Here is a 26,712-nt window from a genome sequence, read left to right on the forward strand (position 1 = left end):
GTACACCCAAGAGGATGAAGTCTCTCCATTTCATTTTTGATTAAGGCAAGAGCAACTTGATAAAGAGAGAGAGGGATGATAATATTAAGAAGATGTTAACTCAAATGGAAGTTCTATAAGATCACATGAAGAGGACATGTGAAATGTTTAGAGTTGAGGAGGGTTCTTCATTCGGTTACTCAAGGCCGAGGGAGATTTAAGGTTGGAACTCCAAGAGGTACAAGGAGGGTTTCTACCCATGCTATCTACAGCGAGGTAGAAATCAAGGTTGGAACTATCATAAAGTTGAAGAATAAAAGAGATACTATCAAGATTGGGTTGAGTAAAATGATTATTGGAGAAGGGAAGATGACTATGAGGAAAACCATACTCACTCAAGTGAAAGTCCAAAATCAAAAGGGAGTTCAAGCAGTCCTCGGGTGCATGACTTGTTGTCATGCATACTTGACAAAGTTGAAGGTTCGGATGATTTATTGAAAGGGATGAAAGATGACTTTTCATCATTGAACAGTAAAATGAACTCTCATGTCAGTGCCATCAAGACACTCGAAGGACAACTGAGTTTATTATCAGCTCAGTTGAAACAAAGATAACAAGGGAATGTGACGATAGAGGGCTGCCTGTAGTTACTCCTATAGGAAAGATGGCAATAGGTAATGCTATGGGAAATGAAGATGCTAAAAGACATGAAGAAGGTGAAGGCATAGAGGAACAAATGTTGCTTATTCATCAAAACATTGTCAAAGAACAACAAAAGGAAGTAGACTAACACGTTCAAATTCCAAAAGCCATGCAACCCTTACCTAAAATACCTCCACCATTTCCCCAACGATTAAAGAAGAAAAATGAAGATGAGAAATTCAAAAATTTCTTGTCAATATTCAAGACACTATCAATCAACCACACCCTTGTGGAAGCATTATTGGAAATGTCGGGATACACGAAGTTCATGAAAGAGTTGGTCACAAAGAAAAGGAGTTTTGATTTTGATATAATTGAAGTTTCCCATAGTTGTAGTGCAATTATGACTAAGAAGATGATCAAAAAGAGAGAAGATCCCAAGGCATTCACTATTCCTTGTACCATATGCATTGTCCAATTCGCTAAAGCTTTATACGATTTGGGAGCAAGAATCAACTTAATGGTCTATGCGATATACAAACAACTTAGGTTGGGTGAACCAAAAGCAACCACAATGCGACTCCTGATAGCAGACCGTTCAATCAAACATCATGTTGGGATACTTCATGACATCTTGGTAAAGGTCGATCGGTTAATATTTTTGGTTGATTTTGTGATTTTAGATTGTGAAATATATGCCGAAATTCCCATTATCTTGGGAAGGCCATTCTTGGCAACCGGGAGAGCATTGGTAGATGTTGAAAGTGGAAATTTGAAGTTTCGGGTGAACGAAGATGAAGTGATATTTAATATTTGTAAATCCATGAAATACCCAAGTGATATTCATGTAGTGTCTATTGATGATGTTATTGATGTGGCGGTAGCTAGTGTAAGCCATTTGATGTGCATAAATGAACCCATTGAAGCTGTACTTGCTAATTATGATGAATTTAAAGTTCAGGTCTATGAGAAAGTAGTAGCTGCCTTGTCGGAATTATGAGGGTATTCAAAGACTCCAATCAAGTTGGATATTGACTTACAAAATAGAGAGAGCCCTCCCGCTAAGCCATCAATAGAAGAACCACCTAATCTGGAATTGAAAGCTCTTCCCTATCATCTCTGATATGCTTTCTTGGGGGCAAACAACACTTTACCGGTGATCATTGAAGCTGACTTACTTGAAGGGCAATTGAAATTGCTCCTTCAAGTGTTGCGAAAGCATATAAAAGCTATAGGATGGACCATCATTGATAAAGTGGGCATCCCTCCCGGTATTGGTACTCACAAAATTCAACTTGATAATGATTGTATGCCTAGTGTTGAGCATCAGCGGAAATTGAACCCACCAATGCAAGAAGTGGTAAAAAAAGTGATCATCAAGTTGTTGGACACAAGTGTGATATACCGTATTACGGATAGCAAATGGGTAAGCTCGGTGCAATGTGTACCCAAAAAAGAAGAAATATCCTTAGTCCTAGATGCAAAGAGGGAGCTCGTGTCGACTAGATCGGTGACAGAGTGGAGAGTATGCATGGATTATCAAAAGCTCATTTCGTGGACTGAAAATGATTACTTTCCAATGCCTTTTATGGATCAGGTACTTGACTGACTATCAGAGAGGGACTGGTACTGCTTTCTAGATCAGTACTTCGGTTACAACCAAATTTCTATTGCGCCGGAAGACCAAGAGAAAATCACCTTCACCTACGCTTATATAACATTTGCATTTAAAAGAATGCCATATGGGCTATGTAATGCCCCGACAACATTTTAGTGTTGCATGTTTTCCTTTTTTGGGGACATTGTAGAAGACTCTATGGAGGTATTCATGGATGACTTTTCATTCGTAGGAGATACATTTGCATATTACTTGGCATACTTGGGGCAAGTACTGCAAAGATGCGTGGAAACAAACCTGGTTATGAATTGGGAGAAATGCCACTTCATGGTGAAGAAAGGCATAGTTCTTGGGCACAAGGTGTCATAAAAGGGATTGGAAGTTTATAAGGTAAAATTTGAGGTGATTGAGAAACTACCTCCGCCGATTTCAGTGAAGGGTGCTCGCAACTTCTTCGGACATGCCAGTTTCTACCGGAGGTTCATCAAGGAATTCTCAAAGATTGCACACCCCCTGTGAAAACTCTTGGAGAAGGAATTGAGGTTTTATTTTGATGACGCTTGTATGGCGGCATTTTGATGTTTGAAAGAAAAATTTGTATCCACCCCGGTCAGTATCATCCCTGATTGGTCCAAATCATTTGAAGTAATGTGTGATGCTAGTGGGACGACATTGGGGAAAAATGCTACAAAATTTTTGACCCAATTTATTATGCAAGCAACACTCTAAATAGTGTTATGTATACCCGTCTAGCTATAAATGGGTCACCGACTGGTGTAGAGACTAAGAAAGGTTCTGAGAGAGTTTCTGGACTAACACCAAACTTAATTGCTATATAAGAAGTAACAAAGGAAAGACTAGCCCCTGGATCTAAGAAAGCATAAACATCGAGATCAAAGACTCGTAACGTACCAGTGACTACATTAGGAGAATCTTTTTGATCATGGAGAACCCGAAGATCATAGAGCCTATTCTGGCGCTGTCCGACACCCGTACCAGATGAGTTACCGTGCTGAGTCGGGTGACTTGTTGGCGCTCTTAAAGTTGTGGATTGAGCTCTACCATTGCCTCATTGACCTTATTTAGAAGGACAATCCCTCAAGTTATGACCAGACTAACCACATCTAAAGCATCCTTCCTTTCCTGCAAGGCACTCTCCCGGATGGTTCTTATTACATTTGGGGCAAGTTGGGTAACTTTTGGTGCCTGAAACACTATCTTGAGACTTAGAGCCTTACGCCCTACCATTCTAATTGTTACGGAACCTTGGTGATGGAAAACTAGTTGATGAAGGGGCTGGGTCGAAGAGTTCTACTGAAACTGCGAGCGATTTCCACCACCCGATTTTCGTTGGGAATACTCGTATTTACCTGTTCTTTCTCTCTTAGTCTCCTTAGCATGTTCCCTAAGCTTATCACCCTCAACTCGTTGAGCATGAGTCATGCGCTTGGTGATGTTCATATATCCCAATAACATAGCATTCCTTCACTCTGTTTTCACTAGGTCTAACACTCCATATAGAAACTTATTCAACTGAGCCCTGGAATCAGCAACCATGTGAGGAGCACACCTGGAGAATTGGTTAAACTTGAGCCCATACTCTTCGACAGTCATGTTACTCTACCTTAAGTTCATAAATTCCTGGGCCCTTGCTTCTCTTAACTCTATGGGGAAAAACCTATCAAGAAAGGTTTCACTAAAACAATCTCAAGTAATAGGAGCTGCATTTGTACCCCTGTTCTCCTTCCACTGAGTATACCAGATATGAGCCACATCCTTAAGTTGGTAAAATGCTAACTTAACCCGATCATTCCTAGTTACCTGCATCACTTCAAAGATCTTCTTGACCTCATCAATGAAGTTTTGGGGATCTTCTCCAACTTGTGATCCTAAGAACTCTGGCGAATTGATCCTAACAAAGTATCGCACCCTGCCTGCAGCTGACCCAACATTGGCATTTACTAGAACTGGAGCTCGCTGATTGTTTAGGTTGGACACACTCTGAGCCAACATCCTAATGGCGTTCCTGAACTCTGCATTCGATACTTCTTGATCAGGGACTGGAGAAGCTTTGTTTGTGTTCCTGGCATTAGCTCTACGAGGAGGCATGATCACTGAAACATAGAACGTCGAGTAAGAATGGAATTTAGATCACACCTTACGCATGATAAGACTAACAAGAAAATGAAGATTTCCTAAAACACTTTGTAGCCTCCCACTCATTAGATGTGGTGCACTTCACACCCATGAAAAGGACTCTACTTAGTGTGGCTTTTCAGACATCTTAGGACACTTAAACCTAGTGCTCTAATACCAAGTTGTCACGCCCCAAGACTACCCACAAGACGTGGACAAAAGACCTAGGACCATAAGTGATCCCAAGCAAACCCTGCTGGCCTGATCATGAGCATACTAAAGGTAATAAACTTATTCGGAAGCTAAATCATCAATAAAAATGAAAACATAGGGAATACCTATATACTATTACTAAGGTAAATGGTAACTGATGAGTTTAATACAAAGAAGATATTAACTCAATACTAAGCTGAATTTATCTATTTCTGAAAATAGCCTCTAACTGACTAGAAATTCTAGGACAAGCCCTACCTAAGTCTAGCAAAACTGAAACTAAAGAACTAAAAATACTGAAAAGAAACTCATGACTCTTGTTCTCGGAGAATAAGGACTCACCACTGATTATGTTACACTGGAGATCGGGAACCTATCTAAGCGTGATCTAGATGCTGAGAACCTGAACCTATATCACGAGAAGATGTAGTGCATGTATGCATCAGTATTTGAAAGATACTGAGCATCCATGATAGAGTAAAGCTGAAATAACATATAATTGAACAAAGCAATAAAGTAATGATATAATCTGAACATGATATAAATATTGAATACCGAACTAACTGGATGCAATGACCAAATTTATGACATGCTGAGACTGAATACTGACTGAACTGTAAATGAGGTCAATGCAATAGAATCTTACTGAACTGTGGGAGCTACTAATAACCAATAATAAAACCACATGAGCTAAATGTGGAGATGTATACGCCCCATAGAGAGGACCCAATATACCCTGCCAGAGGTAGAGAGGCATGTTGGCGTGATCACTAAAATGATGCCCACAGATGGGACTTACAACCTACGTGGCTAGTAATTCTGGGACTATTTGGGTACGCTGAGCCCTAGTCCAAATTGATATTATGATACTCCCAATGGATTAAGTAATTAACACATTATGACTACATTTCTGTAAGTTATTGGATAGCTCGAACTGAACATGCAAACTGAGAATGTAACAATTAATCTGATAATGATACATTCATAAAATGAGGCATGTATAACTGAATACTAAAATATCTGACCTAGCATGTTTAATTCAAGAACTAAATAATTACGAATTACATAGTTAGGGTTCTGATATTCATGCAATAATCTAAATATTAACATACTAATCTGATTTGTATCATTCTAACAGCTAAGAATCCAATAATTTTATCATTCAAGAAACCCTAGGTCTAGTCATAATAACAGAATCAAGAAACTGACTGCAAACTAAGGACCTAATGGGTGAAAGGAACCTATTAGTGAAATCCCACATACCTGGTGACGAATTTGACAGACAAATCCTTTGATTTCTCGAATGAAACTGAAGAAAACATGATGTGTTCTTAAACTAGGGTTCTTGACTTCTTTCTGCTCTTAGCGTTCTAATTTCTAAGTTTTGATTAATGACTTGTCTTAGGTAAGTTCTAGTTATGTTTCTAGGCTTAAGCTGACTAAAACCTCATAATTTAGGGTCTAAAGGATGTAGCTTAGGGGTCCAATAAAATAGGAAAATACCAAAAGACCCCTGACATAACTACTGTCGGAGTGATCGATGGACGGGACCTACGGGCCGTGGATCGAATGACGGTCCATGCTGGTCTGTCGTCATTTGCATCAGAGGCTGGGTAAAGGGTGCCTTAATCCATGGACACAGACCACGAACCGTGGTCTGACCTATGGACCGTGGGTCGAGACTTAGCCGATTTTCTGAGTTGGGTTTGGGGAGGGGTTGCAGTGGTGAACCACGTACCACTAGCACGGGCCGTGGTCTGACCTAAGGTCAGTGGATGGCAACCGTGGGTTGCACCTACAACTTCTCAAAATCTACATTTTGGTCTATCTAGGATACGGGGTGTTACAACTCATATGTTAGAACTAGTGTTATTCTTACTTGCCTGACCAAGGGGGTATTAAATGGGAAAAGAGATTACACAACAGAGATTTAAGGATACCAACACTCATCTAATATCTTGAACATGCCAGGGATAGCTAATCTTGGGTTAAAGTTAAGAGTTGGTAAAAAATACATTCGTAGACTGACCAAGTTGTGTGGTGAAATTCATTTACTGGGTTGACAAGACATTTAGGAGATACCTAATTTACCAATTTTGCATGCTAGACACTAGACAAGGTTACTACTATAAGGTTTACTTTGTTAAAGACTTGTGGAGAATAAGACTACCCTAGTTTTATCTTCTACTGATTTTACAAACATTCAATCCTGCTTACTTGGTTAATATTGAATTCCTTAAATCAAGATTTTGTTTCACAACGCCCTCCCCCCATAGAAATAATTTATAACGCTCAAATTACTCACAAAAACAATTAAATGAGTAAGTGGTCGCTAGCAATATAAATTCCAAACAAAAAAGTCAAGGTCGAACTCAACAGAGAGTGATCTAAATGTAAGAATTCAATAAGGAAATTAAAAATGCAAACAAATTCAATGTAACAATTAGGATAAATGGGTGGATGATTCCACAAAATTTAATATAAGAGTTTTGGAATCAATTATCACAATTCACTAAAAACAGGGATTTAAACAAGTAAAGAACGATCTAGGGGTGTGGAAGTTGGTATCAACATAAAATAGGGGTACAAGTGCTTGCTCAATAATGTTAGACAAAAATGGATAGGCTGGGAAATCATCGACGACACAAATTTTCTTTTGATCTCAATTTGTCATATTGTAGAATTTCCTTTTGATTTTATTTTTGTAAAATACAAATCAACCCAATACCTTACTAAAATCCCTATTCCGAGCAAATTTAGCAATTCAAATTGAAGAAGAAGTTTTCTTTCCAGCAAACTAAAATAATCAAGCCCAATTTCCAAGTATTAAGCTATTTACCCACTTCGATTAATCTCTTTAGAGCATTAGTCGAAGATATAAGCTAGGATTAACTTTGCAAATTTAACCCATAAATTAACCAATGTTAAATATCTCAAATCAATGAATAAATAGCAAAAAAAAGAGCAAGACACTAGACCAACTAAATTAAATTAAACTCAACTTCATATTTGTCACGACCCAGGGGTATACCCTAGAAGTAACACGGCATACTTGACTCCGAAAGGGTCTCATACAAGCCCTTAGCATATCATGAACATAAGATAATATAAAAGTATGGAAAATTTTAAAACTTTTTACAATCAAAGTCATTTTCATAAAAGTAAGTAGAAGTCTTTCTATACTTTGTCTCAAACCATCTAATAAAACTTTAGAATAAAACTCTTGGTACACAGCACATACAATAGTCTCAAAACATTAAATAAAAGACATAAATAAATGGTGGGTTTTGTCCTCAAAGCTATGAGGACTCACCAAAATCTTCAACTCCTTAGTTCCTTAGAAACCTATATTCAACTTCTTAGTTCCTTAGAAACCTATCTTCAAGAATGGAACTCAATCTCCGAAACCCTACATTTGATTAGAATGTAGGAAAAGTATGTGTTAGTACAAAATGTACTAAATATGTTAGCTAGCATAAGACAAAGGTTAATAAATATAAGACATAATCCAAAATCATATGAAATATTTCATGAAACATAAACATTAAGCATAAGAGACAATATCATTATATAAGCAAAGTCATCTAGATAAGCACCATATAAGCATTATTTGACTCTTAGTCATCTATACTATAATAGAACTACTCTCAAGTAACCTAAAAGCATAGTTGTGCATTGCATGAATAGCATCCCATAATACCACCCAAACTAAGTACCACCTTTTTGGTCATCTTAATTGTAGTCTATATACATGGTCAAGTCTTAAGCTTCTCAACCATAAGGGCACCATACTCCTAAGTAACCTCAAAGCACACTTGTTCAATGCATGTAAGACATCCCATAATACCCTTCACACTAAGCATAACTTTGAAGTCATCATAGTCATATTTACCCTACTTTGGTCTCATTATTAGCTTACTTCCTATAAACAAGGGAACTATCACCTTTAGTCAATTATATCAAGTCAAGGAAGGCAACTATAGCACAATCCTATCTAAGCATACATTATATAAGAGAAACACCTCATCAGTCAGCTTAAGGTAAGACTGTGCCATGCATAAACAAGACCCTATAATCCTACCCATGCTAAGCTACACACTTTAGTCCACAATTCATGTGTATCATCTCTTAAAATAATAAAGACAAGGGTAATCACCACTTAGTCATGCATGTATTGGAGGGGCCTCTAAAGCTACAATAGAAACTAGTCATGCTCATGTTCATAAATGCAAGGGGAGTCACCTCAAGGCATACATGTTTAGTTCATCATGAAGGACAAAGGGAGTCACTTCAAGCCACACATATAATGGTATTATAAAGAAAAGGGTATTCACCTCTAGTCACACATACTAATGAATTATAAGTACAAGGGGAGTCTCCACAAGTCATACAAGTTGATGAATCATAGGTATTCAACTCCATGTCCATTTTAATGTGATATAGGTATTCGCCTACATATCAATTTTAATGTGTAATGTAGGCATTCACCTCTACATCATCGCATAAGGATCATAAGTAATCGCCTCCATGATCAACCTAAAGGCTAATGGGTATTCACCTCTTGCCTTGGGAGTCACAGACATGTAAAGGGTAATCACCTCACACTCCCATGTCTAACTAATTAGGAGTAAGGGAACTCACCTCACATTCCTATCAAGTAAAGGTCATTTAGGGGAATCACCACAAGCCTCAACACATTTTATAGTCCTGGGACTTAGATTCATTTTAGGTGAGAAAACCTTTCAATATAGAATCATTCTATATGAGAGAACATTTCATGTCATGTTATATTCAGGCATAATACCATATAAAATATTCTACATTAGACATTGGTATCCTCATGACTCAAGTGAATCTATCACTTCACATATTCCAATATTCATTAGGTAGATTAGGTAGGCAAAGATCTTCCACCATAACTCTATCCATTAAGCTTCTATTCTCCTTTAGACTTTACTCTCAAAGCCTTAGCACATCTAGATCATCACATTGGCTTTACTCTAAAAATCCCAATGATCAACATTTTTTACTACAAGCATTATACTCAAAGCTTTACTTATTATTAGTTTCATTATACCTAGTTTTCAAGGTATTCTAACCACATCTTTCATTACTAGGTGAATCTAGCATAATTGATCACAAATATTCAAATTCAACTTTAATAGTCATGATCCTTCATATTCAATAAAGACTAGTTCAATTCATGATTATATGTTCCTAACCTTGAACAATTACTACACATGACATTGATTTTAGAATATCACCTATGAATCCTCAATTTCACCTTTCATGGCATAAACCCACAAAATATTAAATTCATCAAATAGACTAGGGTTAATCATAGAAATCACATAAATTCATCATAACATCATAATTCAATGATAATTCGTTTATAATTAGGTATTATCCACTAAATTGGAATCATACCTAAACACTACCGACAATGTAGGAAGAAACTCTAGTTAGAGTTGGGTTTTGACTTCACAATTGGAGGAAAATCTAGGGTGCTCTATGGGTGGAAGAACCCATAGATGAATAAGCTAAAATACCTTGATTCAAATCCCTAACCAGGCTTTCATAAATGGGGGAAAATCTGCCCTAACTTTCTTTCTTCTCCTTCTTCTTCTTCCCTTCTAGAGAGAGAATTTGGGTTCTTGGAAGAACGAGTTAAATCCCTTAGTTTAGGGGTCTATTAGACTTATATAGGTGGTTTAATAACTAACTAACCGATATCCATTAACCCCTAACTAATTTACTAATTAACCCCTAAGCCCCTAACTTTAAAACTAAATCTTAAAAATTGTCTCCATTCACGAAACCCCCACCCACGGACCGTGGATGGGTTCACGGATCGTGCTGCACCTCCGTTTCAGCGGATCATCATTCTGTTCTTTAGCTCACCTTTCCTTGTCTTCAGGCTTCATGTGTTTGAACCTCAGTCGGTAAACTTAATTGAGTCAGCCTTTCACATTTTGTGAATCGCCGATTACCACCTTCGTTCACCCACTCAACCTTCATTCTAACTCACAAGTTTGTCACCTTCAGTGTGGAGCTTCTAGTTCAGGCAACTATTTTGGTGAATCATTGTTTACACTTTTCATGAGTGACCTACATTTAATATTTTCAAAAGTGAACACTCTCACTTTAGATGAGGTCTAGACTCATTGGGCTATCGGCCCATTGTGCTAGGCGATCCTCGGCTGAGAGTTTACAGTCTTTTTCAACGTTTTTGTCCTCTTTTCATAAATCCATCCTTGCCTTGTCCTTTCGATTTCATAGTTGTGAAACATCAAACAATCATCATATAAATAAGCATTGAGGACACTATTTGTTGAACTAAATAGGCCTCACATGAGTAAAATTCTCAGACTTGTCAATCCCCCAACTTAAACTTTTGCTTGTACTGATGTAAGTCAAGTACACAATCAATTTAACAAGGGTGTCTACAACAAGTCTCAATGTGTGTTATCATACAAGTTCCATCACAATACTACTACAAAGTATATGCAATATGTTAATTATGATCAAGACGCTTCAAATGATAACTTGCTAGGATCAATCCAAGATTAATCTCACTAATTCTTCCTTCTAATGCAAAACCATGTTTCAACAAAGGCATTCAAGTGCCCTAACAATAAAAAGGACCCCACCCTCTTACAATGTACATCAACAAAGAAATTAAGAATCAATACAACTCTCACTTTCCGACAGAGAAATATGTCCAAGCTTCTTCCCAAAGGTTTGTCCATATTTTCTAATTAACACACAACCTGGTTAAAACAAGATCCCAACGGTCTTTTCAAGCTTGTAATGGGGCTGAGGGTAAAGATCTGATCAATTTGGCTTAGTGACTTTACCTTTTCAAAGCATTGTTGAACTCATCTTCACCCATACTCAAGTTCTTTTAATTTGGAGACTCAATCCTCAATTTTATTATATTTGCATGAAATTTAATGGCAACCCCTTTTATTTCACCAAGATCGTCTTTTTCATTTCATTTTCATGGTTTTTCTCTTTTTATACGAAGGGGTTCTTTCTTTTTGCACTAAACTTCAAAGTTAGGTTTCACTATTCTTTCTTCCCTTTCACTTGGATTTATTTCCTCCTTCATTTCCACACCCCCAACTTGGCCTTTTAGCCTAAGTTGGCTATTCAAACAAATCAATGCTAAGAAAAGGATTTATCGGTGAGAAGTTAGGGTGATATTTTATTCAAGATGTTTCAATGAGGTTGACAATATATGGTATAGGCAAAAATGGTGTCAAGATAGTTGCACACCCTCACAAGGTAGTCACAAAAGGTATGAAGATTTGGGTTTCCTCTCAAAATTTATGCACAAGATCATCTCCTGCATTCACCGAGGCTAAAAAATTAGACTAACAAGACAAATTCTAGGAATAAATAAGAATGCTTCCAAGTAGGATCTCACAACACAGGGCACTTCAAACACAATTATACTACACAGATTTATCGATTAAGAAGCTTGCATGTGATGTCATTTCAAGGCTCACGTCAATATGTAGCTATTCAATATAAGAATCTAAAAGATCATTCAAAAGTAGAGCAATGCTGATTTCTTCGTGCAACACCAACACAAAATACATCTCTCATCAAGAGAATTATCCAAGACATTAATATTTCACAAAATTGATCCTTGAATATCAACAATTTAAAACACAAGAAACATACTTCAAAATTTATTGGGCGATTGTTAGACACACAAAAATTAAACCAACAACCAACCAAATATACTGAAATCAAAATGCTAAAATATGAAAATATAACTTAAATGAACAAAATATAATCCAAAAAGGGGATTATAGGCCCAGGTGCCCTAACCCCACTAAAACGTAGCTAATAGTGTCATCAATGCTATTAAAAGATAAGTACTGCAGTGAGTTGAGAAGAAGGTCCCCCTTACATGCTATGCTTGTGAAGAACTCTGTTTATATGGCTCTGAAGAAGTGGTGTCACCTCGTGCATCAGTACCTGGCATATCTGAAGTAGGAGGCAGAAGTGTAGCATTAATCGGGAAAGTAGTGCCCAACACATCGGGAGGAGGAAGAGATGACTTTGCAGGACACACTCTACTATGACAATCGTGAAAGTCTCCAAATGGGATCTCTCTCCAATTTAGCATTAATTATCGACTCCTCAATAATATGCAGCTCAGCGAAGGCCTCCATACTAACTTGCTCATCATCCCTCATAAACTCATCCTCATCCTTCTCAGCTGTTGAATCAGAATCTACCTCAACATCTATTTGGTGAGACTTATCATCTACCAGTTGCTCAGTTATCCCATAAGGTCCATCTCCTGGAGTTAAAGTTTAAGTTCGACAGAAAAGAACTTTAACCTCAAACCATTGTAAGTGAGGGTCAATGTTAGCAACATTCTAAGGCTGAGAAGACGTGAGTGAAAGTTGTTTAATTAGACTGAAAAATGTCAGATGAAATTAACTCACAATGATTTTATAAAGATTGAATTGCCTGAAACGCAATTATGGAAGAACACTAAAACTAACGTTATTGTGAACACAATCCTAGTTTCTCTTAATCAACTCTACAACGAAGTAGTCTGTTACTCATTATTCTAGATTTTGATTGAAAGTTCTGGTAATTATAACACCTCAAGCACACCCAATTTACTTTCCGTTATTATTTGTTTAGGAGATAATAACGACATTCGAATAAACGCGACTGTGAAACCTTATATGTAAGAAAATTCTCTGTGGGTTCGACCTCAGGTCTAGTTGAGTTTTGTAAATTGACATCGACCATTTACACTTCTTATTTGAGGTGTAAATTTGGACGTATCAAGGATGGAATCCAATATCTCCAAAGCCTACACGTATAGAAAATGTAGAAAGATGGGGCTAGAACAAAAAGTACCAAGTATGGTAGCCATGCCCAAAAACCTTAAAAAATGCATAAAAAGGGACATTTCATTTGAAATCATGCTATATACCATTTTTGAACATCATCTTTGAAATAGTTGGAGAATGCAACCCATAAGGCAACTCACATTCATTTCATCATAACATGAGAGATATCATTATAATAACAAGCACAATATCTAACATCAAAACAATACATATCCCAATCTTCACAATACATAGCCTCCACTCATAAGATGATACAAAGTCAAATACCAAGATCATCTCATCATAAAGTAATCATCATATAAACAACTCCTAAGAAACATTTGTACAATGTAGGGTTGGCATCCCATAATACCAACCCTACTAAGTACTCCTTTGAAGCTACTTTAGTCATTCATTTCATCCTTAGACCTCATCATAAGCAATAGCCATAAATAAGGAAATAGTCATGTGCATTACTTGAATTATAAGGAAAGTCATTCATAACAACAATCTATTCAACATGCATTCAAATCTCATCATAATATAAAGGAATCATCCCATCACATCCTACTAAGTCTACTTGTGCAATTTGGATGTGAAGTCCCATACCCCCACTCCTTCTAAGTAAAACTCACCAAGAAGTCATAGTATACTTCATGTAACATTCATTATCTTTATTATATAGGTAAAAGTAGCCATAACTGACATAGACCATATGAACTACATGGAATCTGGTGTCGTGTAATCCCACACCGAAAGAAGGTTTCCTACTTGCCTAAGGTAGAACTAAATGTGTTACCTTTTAAGTGGATCCACTAGCTAAGTCCTATGTGGGCACATAGTTATGGGATAGGTAGATTGCTTCTAAAACCCGCCGTATTGCATTGGCGGAGGGGCTTCCATCTCATAAGTATACTTTAGATGACCCAACCTCTTGCATTGGCGGAAGGGCCTTTACCTCATTTTCCATATCCACTCGGTGCTAAGCATTATTTCCTAAATTATACATATTTAGTCTTGAATTGTACTTACATGTTTGAAGGAATACTTTGCCCTTCATTCAATACAACCCATAGAATAGCTCATAGATCAGTAAAGTAAGAATGTACTTTCAACCTTAGAATCAACATTATTATCTGAGAATAACTTTCACACCAAGATCATGTGTTCTCATGATAATGGAATTTCAATAAACACAATAGGATCATCATGGTCACGTACATTTCATGCATAATAATGTGTAAATGTGCATATGAGAACTATACTTCCAATTAACACAATTGATACATCATAATCATCTTTATACATGGAGTGTGTGTATAATTTTCCTTGCAATGACACAACAACAACATTATCATCATAAACACTTCCCTCTCAAAGTGTTCATAAGTATGTACATGATATCACAATAATGCATCATTCACATATATTGCATTCAAGGATCATACACCATGTAAATCAACAGATCTAACATTTATCAGAATAGACATGCATATAATCATAACTCAAATAGTTCATTCATTTGCATGTATAAGCTCATATACTCACATTGTAGGTCATGTGGGTAAAGTCCTTCCACAATAGTACCATATACAATTCAACATGCACAATGGCTTTCTTCCTAAAGCCTCGATATTAATAGTTCATTCCTTTTAGCCTTTATCTTTAAAGACCTAGGAGTCATCTTCATATTATGAGCATTACTATTAAGAAATACCTCACAGGGTCATCATGTAAACCTAACTCTAAAGGTAGACTAATCACATGCTTCATTCTTATTTAATCATAGTCATATGGCATCAAGTAAACTAAATCTCAATACTACTTCAACCATGATTCATCATGTAAGACCTAATCAAGTTCATTCATGTCTACAAGATTCACTCATAAGCAATTCATGATTAGGTGATCTAATCTAAGGAAATTCATCAATTTTAGAAGGTCATATCCAAATCCTCAATTTGCCTCTTTCATGACATAACCCTAGGCTACATCAATTTCACCTTAGAATCTTAGGTTAATCAAGAATACATGCAGATTTACACTAATATAAAGTAATTACATCATAATCAACCAACATTCCATAAATTGAATCAACTTCCAACAACATTGATAATGTGGAGGAGAGCCATAGCAAGGATTGGGGAAAACTCATGGATTCTTTTGGAATTCAAGTTAAACTCATCTAAAGTCAGTAGTATCATCAATAACAAACACGATTCAATCTTTAAAAATAACTTTGAAAGGATCCATGGGGTTGAGTTGAATCCCTAGCTAATTGAGTTTTCTAGAATTGAGTTAAGAGCTTTTGAAAGAGATCCTTGGGTGGTAGCTTCCCAAGGATGAAGAACTTCCATATCTTAGATGTAGAATCCTTCCAAATTCGTATTGAAAAGCTCCTTCCTTCAAGATTTCCTTGATCTGTTTCTTTGTTCTTTAATGGAGGTTCTAGAGAGAAAATACTTGGAGAGAAGAGTAGTTGGGTTTTGATTTGGGGTCTTGGGCTATAATGATTTAATGACTTAGTTTAGGTTTTTATTAGCTTATATAGGTGATTAATTAACTAACTAACCGACCTCCATTAACCCTAATTAATTACCTAATTAATTCCCAAACACCTAACTAAGACTAAAAATGTCAAAATGTGGCAGCACCTACACCCACCCATCCACGGACCATGGATGGGACTACTGGCCGTCATTTGGTCTCGTGGTTAGGGACTGAGGCTTGAAGTTGTGGGCCTCAACAGTCGTTTACCTACGCCCATGACCTATGGGGCATGGTTTGGTCTACTGGCAGTGGTTGGCCATCCATGGTTCACCAAAATTTTCCAGATTTAGGGACTGCTTTGGGGTCCTCCTCAAGGACCCCTTGGGTGGTCCTTGGGGAGTCATACCCAAACGTTTAGCCCCTAAAACCCCTATTATAAGTATGGGAACCATTTTTTCAAGTTTTAACCCTCACACGACACTCCAAAACTCTTACCAAAGGCTCTACAACTAACTAGTTCAACTCACTAAATTACGGGGTGTTACATCGGCGGTCATCATGCTTGTTTTCCCTCTTCTCATTTTCAGCATGTGTTGTCCTTGTTGCCCATTTTCATCCTAGCTTTCTTCCTCAATCCATATATTTGAAAATCAATGGTTTTACATCAGTTATTGGCAGAAATTAAGCATTTGTGGACACTAATTCTATACGTACAAAGCCCTAAATGAGTCCAAATTTCAGACTCATCAACACCCCCAACTTAAACTTTTGCTTGTCCTCAAGTAAAACTCAAGTTCAACAGTTCAAGAAGGATGTCTCAAACAGTACTAAAAAAGACTCAATTATGAATGCACACAACAAGACTTAACTTACTCATGTAAGGATCAATTTTACACTAAAAGATTCAAGTTGTGACTCAGTATTATCAAAAGATTCTCAAGTTCACAATACTTGCTTCAAATGCAAGTTCAAGCTCAACAAAGGAACTCAAATGCCCTCACAACAAAGATGATTCCATATTCACACACGATTGTTCAACAAGTTATAAGTCTAGAATCACATACAATTCTCACACTCACAAGGATGAACACATGCATGACTTCACCCATAGGTTTACCCTTATTTTCCACTCAGCATTCGCTTCAGCTCACTCAAGATCAAAAAGGTCATTTCGAGGCTTGTAACGGGGTTGAGTGTAACAGTATGGTCATTTAGGCTCAGTAGTTGCTATCCTCATGAAACGTGATATGAACATCACTTTCCTTCCATTTCTTCAACATTTTCACTCATGCTCAAAATTCACCCCATTATTCATTTCTCATGGAATACCTGATTAACGTATCAGGGAAACTTCATCCAATTCGAAGTGTCAATGATCGCTAGTCATTATAATAATCCAACTAAATTAGTTGTGGTCGAATCCCACATGGAGTTGTTCATGTTTAAGATTCAAGAGTAAAGTACTAATATTTTCAAGTCAATCATAAGAATATACATTATCGAAGGAAAACATAATGTAAATCATGGGGGGTTGACACGAATGTCAAATAACCGGGGGTTTTGATTGCAACTATCAGCTACAACAACAACAAATAACACAAATTTAACAATAATGAGATGGGTTCTTGGGATGTGATTTGATTATAGGCTAATGTAGACAAATGGGTAATTGCAATTGTTCGTAAATATCTATAAATCAGTGAGTAAGGTAGACTCACTACTACAAAACAGGGTTATAGTGGCAATTATTTAGCGGCAATTAATTATTTGTTGCTAATTAATTTTTTAAGCTGAGATATTAGTGGCTAATGAACTATATCTACTAAAAGATATATTTTTAGTGACAAATAAAATTTATTTGCTACTAAAAGTTATTAATAGAATTCAACTTTCACACTTTTTTCCCTCTAAAATTTTCTAGTACAAATTAACTATTCCCTCCAATTATTAATAATAAACTGTAAAATTAAAATGTTAATAGAAAAAACCCTATTCCCTCTTTAGTTGACTGCCTAGTATATCGATCTGCAACTCTGCCCTATTCACGATTGCGTTTCATGAGCTCTGCCATATTCTCCATCTTCACAGGTAATCCAAGTTTTAATTTGATAGAAATTTTTAGTTTCAGATTCTTCATATACATCATTCTAAGCAATTAATCCAAAAATTAATGGTACAATATCATGTTCTTGTTGAAATGAAATCGTATCACATAGTAGTTGTTAGAATATTTAGGTCAAGTTTTGTAAGAAAAATTGAATAAGAATTGATTTTGGGATTCATGTAAAGTTTGTACGTTTCCCAATTCTATTTTGTATTTCATTTTTCTGTAGGTTTTGACAGAATAAGAATTGATTTCGGGATTCATGTGAAGTTTGAAGGTTTCTCAATTCTGTTATGTATTTTGTTTTTTGGTAGGTTTTGACAGAATTGATTGTATCCTACACTTTGGTGTCTTCATCGGATAAACGTTCTACTCCCTAGGTACTCAAACAATTGAGGTGATTTCTAATTTTGTAAATATAATTTTTTTAAATTTAGAACGTGTGTTGTGTGATATCTGTCTACTATTAATTTGTTGGGCAATTGATTGATTTGTTTGCAATGGTGTTTGTTAATGTATTCAATTCTCGTGACTGTTTGTTTGAATCTCAAATAGAACACCAAACTATTTAAAAAGTTTTGTAGTCTGTTGATGTGTATGTTCCAGTTAAGGATGTTATTAAATTGGAACTAGATTTCTTCTCGATTTTGGGAGTAAATTGAAAAAGAATGCTTGATTCTTCAGATTGTTTCTCTAAGGTTAGAAACTAAGAACTTTTCCTTGTTTTCCTGTAGAAGAACTAGAAACCAAGGCGAATTGATGAAACTTCATTACTTAGTCTGTGATAGTACTCTTTTACAATAATATGATTTGCACAATTGGTAATTTGAAAAATACACTGTTCATTCCTAAATTTTTTTAGTAGTAGTCATAAAGTAAATATGAGACGAAATTTATTACATAAGTAACATTCTTCTTCTTCTCTTCTTCTCTTATTCTTTTCTATGTTTCTCTACTGCGAGCTTACTTGCTACAATTGTTTTCTCAATTTGCAGTGTACAATTTTTATGAACTACTTCTTGTTGTGTGAGTGCTATATTAGCTAGTAGATCTGCTACCGCATTAGCTTCTCTAAAAACATGGTGAATAGTAGCTCCTGTGTATTTCATTTCTTGTTGTATCTCCTATGTCATCTCTGCTAATTTCCAAGGGCAATCCCAAATTTCCTTCAACATCTTAGTTAGACTAAAAGTATCAGTGTCTAAAATAATGTTGTTCCACTTTCTTTGTCTGCAACAAAGCATCGCTTTGAAAATTGATGTTGTTTCAGCCACCATATTGGTTATAAAACCAAGTGGCTAGGCTTCAGATTACATTAAATCTCCATGGCAGTCTCTAATGCAGAACCCATAAGAGCTTTCACCCGGATTTCCCCTACTAGCTCCATCTGTATTGCAGTTTATCCTCCCTGCAGTAGGTTCCTTCTATTTGATTTCATGGTAGAAAACTTTAGATTTGTAGCTTTCTAGAAAGATTACAAAACTATTCCAATCCTTTGGATTGTCATATAGCCATGGGTACTTCACTTTGATCACATGTTGAATGGTGGTTTGAACTTGCTGGATCATTCTTCCTAAGTGATATCTTTGTCATGTCTTCTTAAGTTCCTCATCTTCCATAATTCCCACATGATAACTGCAGGTACAGCCCTGTATGTTGTTTTCAACTTTGCATTCCCTTTCATCTTCCAAGATTTTATAATCAGTTGTTGAATATGCAACCCTTCAATCTTGATGATACTTGCACAAGCAACAAAATTCTGCCACTATTAAACTGTTTTAGTTTTTCTCTTGTGCAGTATTATTTAAAGCGACTGCTTCATCTCTTAAAGATTACCCCATTGATATACTATCTCTATTTCACTGCTTTATTTTTGTACAGTTATATCACTGCTTGTAATATCATGAAAATTGTAGCGTAACAAGAAATACTTATAGCATTTTGTATAGCCCAACTAAACTCAAAAAATCAGCCCATAGATATTCAAGACACGCTTAGGTATCTTAGAACTTGAGACCAAACAATAGGAGTAAATCAACACTTAATGAAAATGTTCTTAATTATACATAACACACCATCACGTCACTTTGTAGTCCTTATTTCAGCTGCTTACGTAAGCCTTAAGTGTATTGTAATCAGAAGCTTTGAATACTTGAACAGTCAGAAGTTTAAATTTGTAAGTAGGAACTACAAAATCATATGTAGTTTCTGTAATTTCTCCTTTTATATGAATATCATGAACAAACTTTCTTAGAATATTCTTAACTATGCAAGCTGCACCTTAATGGTTTCATTCTAACTATAAATTGTAGATACAATCTACTAGTATGATAATTAGGATTTCAACTTAACTAGAACTTCTTATAGAATTTTTTTATAGAATAACTAACTTCAGCAGACCATCCCATAGACGTTTTGCATACCCTTAGGCATCATAGAAGTTGAGACCAAATGATAGAAGTAAATTGTAACTTTCAGGAAAGGTGCTCAATTTTATCAGGTTACTACTACATAACATAAAATCAGGTCAGTTTGTAAACCCCACTTTAGCCATCTACGTAAGTGTATTACAATCAGAATCTCAAAATACTTAAACTATTAAATGCTTAAATCTGAAAGTAGGAGCTCTTACAAAACTGCATGTAGGTTCTTCAATTTCTTCTCGAACATGAATATTTTGAGCAATCCTTCTTAGAATAGTCTGTACTTTACGTGATTTAACTTGATGGTTCATTTCTAACAATAAATGGTAGACACAATCTATTAGTAATATAATTGAGATTATCGCTTTTTGTAACCCCCAACTAATCTTATCAAACATGCCCATAGACATTTGGGAAACCCTTAGGCATTTTAGAAAATTAAATACAAATGATACTATTAAATTGACACTTAAAGAAAAGGTTCTAAAATGATTCTTTCTACATAACACATAAGTTGGTCAGTTAGTGCCCCCCATTTAAGTCGTCTAGGTAATCCTTAAGTGTATTGCTAACCTCGGCATATAAGCCAGTTAGGACATCTAAGATTATTATAGACAAGTTTCCTCCTTGAATATAATTAGTACCAATTTTCTGTTTGATAATTTTAATTGTTAAAATGACATCTTGTGAGTTATGCAATTACATATTAATAAATTTCACCATTTTTTACCAAGATATCTTTAGTTCTTACAGTAATTGTGGAAAGAAAGAATAACTTCAACTTTATGGACAATTTTAAAAATAAAAAGTGGATGTATTGTGACAGAGTTGGTAAAGAATACATGAATGGAGTCAAAGATTTTATAAATCATGTTTTTTCTGAAAAATAAGATGGAGACATAATTGCATGTCCCTGTACAAAATGTGTGCTTTTTCATCAAGTAAATTGGGATACAACTTATGATCATCTTGTAGTTAATGGTATTTTGACATATTATGATACTTGTTTTTGTCACAGAGAGTCTCTAAATAGATCACACAATACTCAAGTAACTAGTTGCAATCAGTCAACTTTAGGAGGTGATGATATAATAGGAATGATACATGATGCCTTTGGAGGTTGTACACAATCTATCGATATTGATGTTAATGAAAGGGTTGATATGGAGCCAAACCTACAGGAAAATGCTACTCATACATTTGGAAATAAATTCCATCAAGAGGTTGATAAATTTGAACAACTCATGAAGGAGCGAAATGAAGAACTATATCCTGGATGTAAGAAATTTAGCAAATTGTCCTTTTTTCTACATATCTATCGTACAAAATTCATGCACAAATGGTCAAATGAATCATTTGATTCTTTGCTTGGACTATTGAAGGATGTGTTGCCAGAAGGGAAAGCATTACCTCCTTCTTTCTATGAGACCACAAACATAGTTGACAGTTTGGGCTTAATGTGTGAAAAGATTCATGCTTGTCCTAATGATTGTATGATTTTTAGAAAAGAATTTGCCAGTAAGGATATCAATGAATGCAAAATTTGTGGTGCTTCTAGATGGAAAAATAAGGCAAAGAAAATTCCAGCCAAGGTCCTAAGGTATTTTCCTTTAAAACTAAGACTAGAAAGATTATTTATGTCTTCAAAAACTTCCAAGACAATGCTGTGGCATCATGAAGAGAGAAACAAAGATGGGGTTCTATGACATCCCATTTTTTCCGAAGCTTGGAAAAGTTTTGATAGTAAGTATCCTGAATTTGCTGGAGATCTTCGCAATGTTCGTTTAGAATTACCTTCTGATGTGTTTAATCCATTTGGCACTATGCGAACTGTTCATAGTAATTGGCCAGTGATTTTAATGTCGTATAACCTTCCACCAAGGATGTGCATGAAAGAAGAGTTCTTTATTTTATCCTTACTTTCCCTCTACCAAAATCACCTGGAAATAATATTGATGTCTTTTTGTAACCATTTATAGAGGAGTTAAATGAATTACAGAGTGTCGGGGAAGAAACATACGATGCATCTACAAAGGATACATTTCAAATGAGAGCAACTCTCATGTGGACTATAAGTGATTTTCTAGCATATGGTACTCTTTCTGGATGGAGCACTTCCTGTCGGTTTGTATGCCCTTCTTACAACATACACACTCAATTTAAATGGCACAAACATGACAAGAAATATTGCTTTATCGGACATCGACGTTTCTTAAAGTCTGGACACAAATATAGAAATACAAAATCATTTGATGGGAATAAAGAAAGAAGAGATGTACATTGCGCAATATCTTGGTCACAAGTGCTGGATCAAGTTAAAGATATAAAGTTTACTCTAGGCAAGTCAAGTGAAGAGGTAAGTGGGGTGATGAAAAATACATGGAAAAAGAGGAGCCTATTTTTCGATATTCCTTATTGGGAGTATAACTTGGTGCGCCATAAACTTGTTGTAATGCATATGGAGAAAAATGTTTGTGATAACATAATATATACACTATTGGGTCTGGGTAAAAAGTCAAAAAACAATATAGAAGCACGATTGGACTTGAAGGAGATAAAAATAAGACCAAGCTTATGGCCGCAATATCGAGCTAGTGGGAGAGCATATCTTCCTCCTACTTATTTCACCATGCCTTCAAATGAAAAAGAGATGTTTTATGAAGTACTACAAAATGCCAAATTTCCACATGGCTATGCCTCTAATATCGCACAGTGGATTCGCAAGCGAAAGATATCTGGACTAAAAACTCATGATTGTCATGTTATAATGCAAGAACTTCTTCCTCTTGCCTTGCGGAGATCAATAGATGATACAGTTAAATCTATTTTAATTGAACTATGAACATTCTTTCGTGTTTTATGTAGCAAAGGTCTAAAACTAGAGAGTTAAAATTACAAGAAGAAAAAATTCCAGAAACATTGTCCACTATGGAGAAACTCTTTCCCCCCAGGATTCTTTACTGTTATGGTACACTGGGTTACTCACTTGGCAACTGATGCTAAACTTGCCGGTCCAATACATTATCGCTGGATGTACACAATTGAGAGGCATGGATTATATGTTAGAACCGTTATTATATATATCTTTAGTTGTTAAATATTATAATATAAAACTAACAACATTACTTTATTCCATAGGTACTTTGGGTACTTTAAAATCACATGTTTGTAATCGTGCATGTCCAGAAGGTTCAATAGCAGAAGCATACATTGCAAAAGAATGATTGGCATTTTGCTCACGATATTTGGAGGGTGGAGATTCAAAGTCTTATTGTTCAAGAAGATGCAATGATGAGATTGAGCATGAGACTAGTAAAGACAGATGTCTTTTTACTACCATTGGAGAGCCATGCGGTGGAGTTGATGTATATCAAATAGATGAGAAAACATTGTTGCAAGCACATTGACATGTTCTTTTCAATTGTGAGTCAAAGGTGGTTGAGAGTTATAAAATGTAAGTGTTATATCTATTGTTGACTAAGTGTATATTACTTCAATTGATAACAAAATTGATATATATGAATCACACGAACAGAGAACATGCTGTTGAAATCAAGAGATCACATGGTAAGAGTCGTTTGACACAACATCAACTTGATCATATGCATTTTGATACATTTAGCGAGTGGTTCAAGGAGCAAGTAAGTAGTATGACTAAGTTATTGGTTACCTTAATTATTTTACTCTTTATTATATCAAAATTTATAGTTTTAACTTTCTATTTGGTTAGGTAAAAGAGTTGCAGGTCACATTTGATATCGTAAAGAATATTAAAGTTCTTGCAAAAGGGCCGAGTTACATTGCAAAAACATTTAAGGCATATGATTTACATAACGGCAATCGGTTCAGAACAAAACAAAGTGAAGAGTACCTAGAAACAAAAAATATGGGTATTATGATCATTTAAAAAACTTAAAGTTACGCAAGGTCAAACGATAATGCTCCAAACTTTGCATATATCTCATATTATGGTAGATTGGCTGAAATTTTGGAGTTAAACTACTATGTAGAATCTAAGGTTGTCTTATTTGAGTGTGATTGGGTTGATGTAACCAAAGGTAGAGGAGTTATGGAAGATGACTTGGGTTTCACAGTTGTGAATTTTTCACGCTTGGCTGATTATGGCGACCGAGACCGTCATGAACCCTTTATTTTTGCAGAACAAGCTCAACAAGTAATATTTGTGCAAGATCCTCAAGATCTTGAATGATTTGTTCCTAGGTTAATTAGACCTCGCAATGTTTTTGATATGGGAGAGAAAAATAGTGTGCAACTCGAGTCATCAATGCAAAGTGATTCTACTGAATTGGGTATCTTAGAAAATTCCCATGTTTCAGAGATTGAGAATAATGATTGGGTAAGGAGTGGAGACGACGTGATAGTAATTAATATGGAAGTCCATACTCAATCTTCTCCAAATAACGGCGAAGCTAATCTCGAGGGAAGAAATGATATTGAAAATGAAAGTGATCCTAAATGATAAGTGGTTGTAGAAGATGAATGTGGGTTAGCTATAAATTTTCATGTTTGTGTTGGTTGATTAGTGAATGTTTTTACTGAACTTTCTGTGCTTGTCGTTCTTTTATTTTGTTGTTTTATCCCTTGGATTATAAAGTGTCAATGTTTTCTTATGAATTGGATTTTTTTAAATTTCTAGTGCATTTGTTTGTGTTTTCAAAGCTTAAGATGATAATGCTTTCTCTTGTATTGGATGTGTCCTATAATTCTGCTACTAGTAGAACTTAATGCATCTACATAGTTATTTCATTTAGATAAGAAAATATGCAAACTAGAGGTCTTAACAGATTGGACTGTCAACTACAAACTAATGAAGGTTTGCGACAATATGTTTAGCAGTTGATGGATGAACATAACTTCGATCAAGCCCAGCCTTATATTGAGCAGCTGATAAATAGTGAGAATCACAATCAAACTCAAGATCACGATGATCAATCTAATGAGTTGACTAATTCTGCCGGTGGCACTGATGAATCAGGCAATACATTTTAATATGTCTACTTCTTATTAGTTAAACATGCTAGGAAAAACGATGTTAATGGAACTGAAGAGTTGTTTGTTACTATGGTCCATTCTCTATATATTTTAGTGTGAAAAGATAAAAATATGTTAACATTAGCTGGAAACTTAGCATTGTACTGCTGTAGTTTCCTATCAAATAACGTCTTTGATTTTCTGCTTGTATAGATGCATAGGTAAAGCCAATTACCACATCTCTATAGATTATAAATGATAACATAAGAAAATTAGGGTCATGTATAAGATGAGTTACAAAGCTTCCTTCAGCCACATGTTCCAATTATGCCTGTCTAATTATGTTCAAAAAATTTGTTTAAAGAAAGAATGAGTTGGATATCTATTCCATCCAGAGTCATCATAGAAACAATTAGTGAGTCAAGTTCAAGAATAATAGTTTTGTAACCTTTAAGATTTCTCTCGCGTTACTATCTTATTCAAGAATCTCTACACTCTAGTACTCCAAAATTGCAGCTGAGTGAACATTTGAGTAAGACATAATTTTAAAAAGATATATCAGGTAGGCAACATGTATAATATATTGTTTTTGTTTTCTATTGTTTTGTCGTGATACTATTATTTAACATATTGCGAAGCATCTCTCAATTGTTTAACCATATAAGTTTTTATCATTTGATGTCATTCAATTATTTTTCCATCTAGGTATTTTAGAGGCAAGAAAGGTACGTGGACCTACTTTACAAAAAGATATTTGGAAATTTCCTCCGGGGAAAACAATTGATGTGGCGTTTAAAAGTCGTAATCAAGCTATTGGAAAAGAGGGTCGACATTTTTCAAGCTTTCTAGGAATTATTGCAAGAAATCCAGAATAAACACCCATACAGATAGATGATTGGAGAATTTTCGACAATGAGGAAAAGAAGAAATTGCGGAATTTTGTGAGGGTATGGTGAAGTTATTATTATAAGGTGAGCAAGGTCTGTTATACATGATTCTATTTTCTAAATGTGGGCTTTAGTTTTTTAGAAGAAGTTCTTTATCCCAAAATGCGGAGAAGCCTTTGTCTTAAAGTCACTAGGAAAGAAATGGAAAGATTACAAGTGTCAGTTAAAAGGTGACCATATTCCAAAGTGTAAGACTAAAGACGCTTTGCTAAAAAAAAAGACCAAGTCGTATATAGAGAGATCAATGGAGTGGTCTTGTATCTTATTTTCTTTTAGACAAAACTAAGGTATCAACAAATATTTA

The 26,712-nt window shown here is 35.5% G+C and overlaps 2 protein-coding genes across 2 annotated transcripts; both read left to right on the forward strand.

The window, feature by feature from the left end:
* Window positions 1–928: 928 nt before the first annotated feature.
* LOC125859011 (uncharacterized) lies at window positions 929–1,621 on the forward strand. The gene has a single exon (XM_049538765.1). The coding sequence runs from the start codon at window positions 929–931 to the stop codon at window positions 1,619–1,621; it is 693 nt and encodes a 230-aa protein (XP_049394722.1).
* A 19,945-nt stretch (window positions 1,622–21,566) lies between these two features.
* Window positions 21,567–23,311, forward strand: LOC125859012 (uncharacterized). Its single transcript, XM_049538766.1, has 3 exons — window positions 21,567–22,069; window positions 22,205–22,308; window positions 22,449–23,311. Exons 1-3 carry the CDS (start codon window positions 21,567–21,569, stop codon window positions 23,309–23,311), a joined length of 1,470 nt encoding a protein of 489 aa, XP_049394723.1.
* Window positions 23,312–26,712: the final 3,401 nt, after the last annotated feature.

The sequence above is a fragment of the Solanum stenotomum genome, chromosome 3 (genome assembly GCF_019186545.1).
Source record: "Solanum stenotomum isolate F172 chromosome 3, ASM1918654v1, whole genome shotgun sequence".
Taxonomy (NCBI): domain Eukaryota; kingdom Viridiplantae; phylum Streptophyta; class Magnoliopsida; order Solanales; family Solanaceae; genus Solanum; species Solanum stenotomum.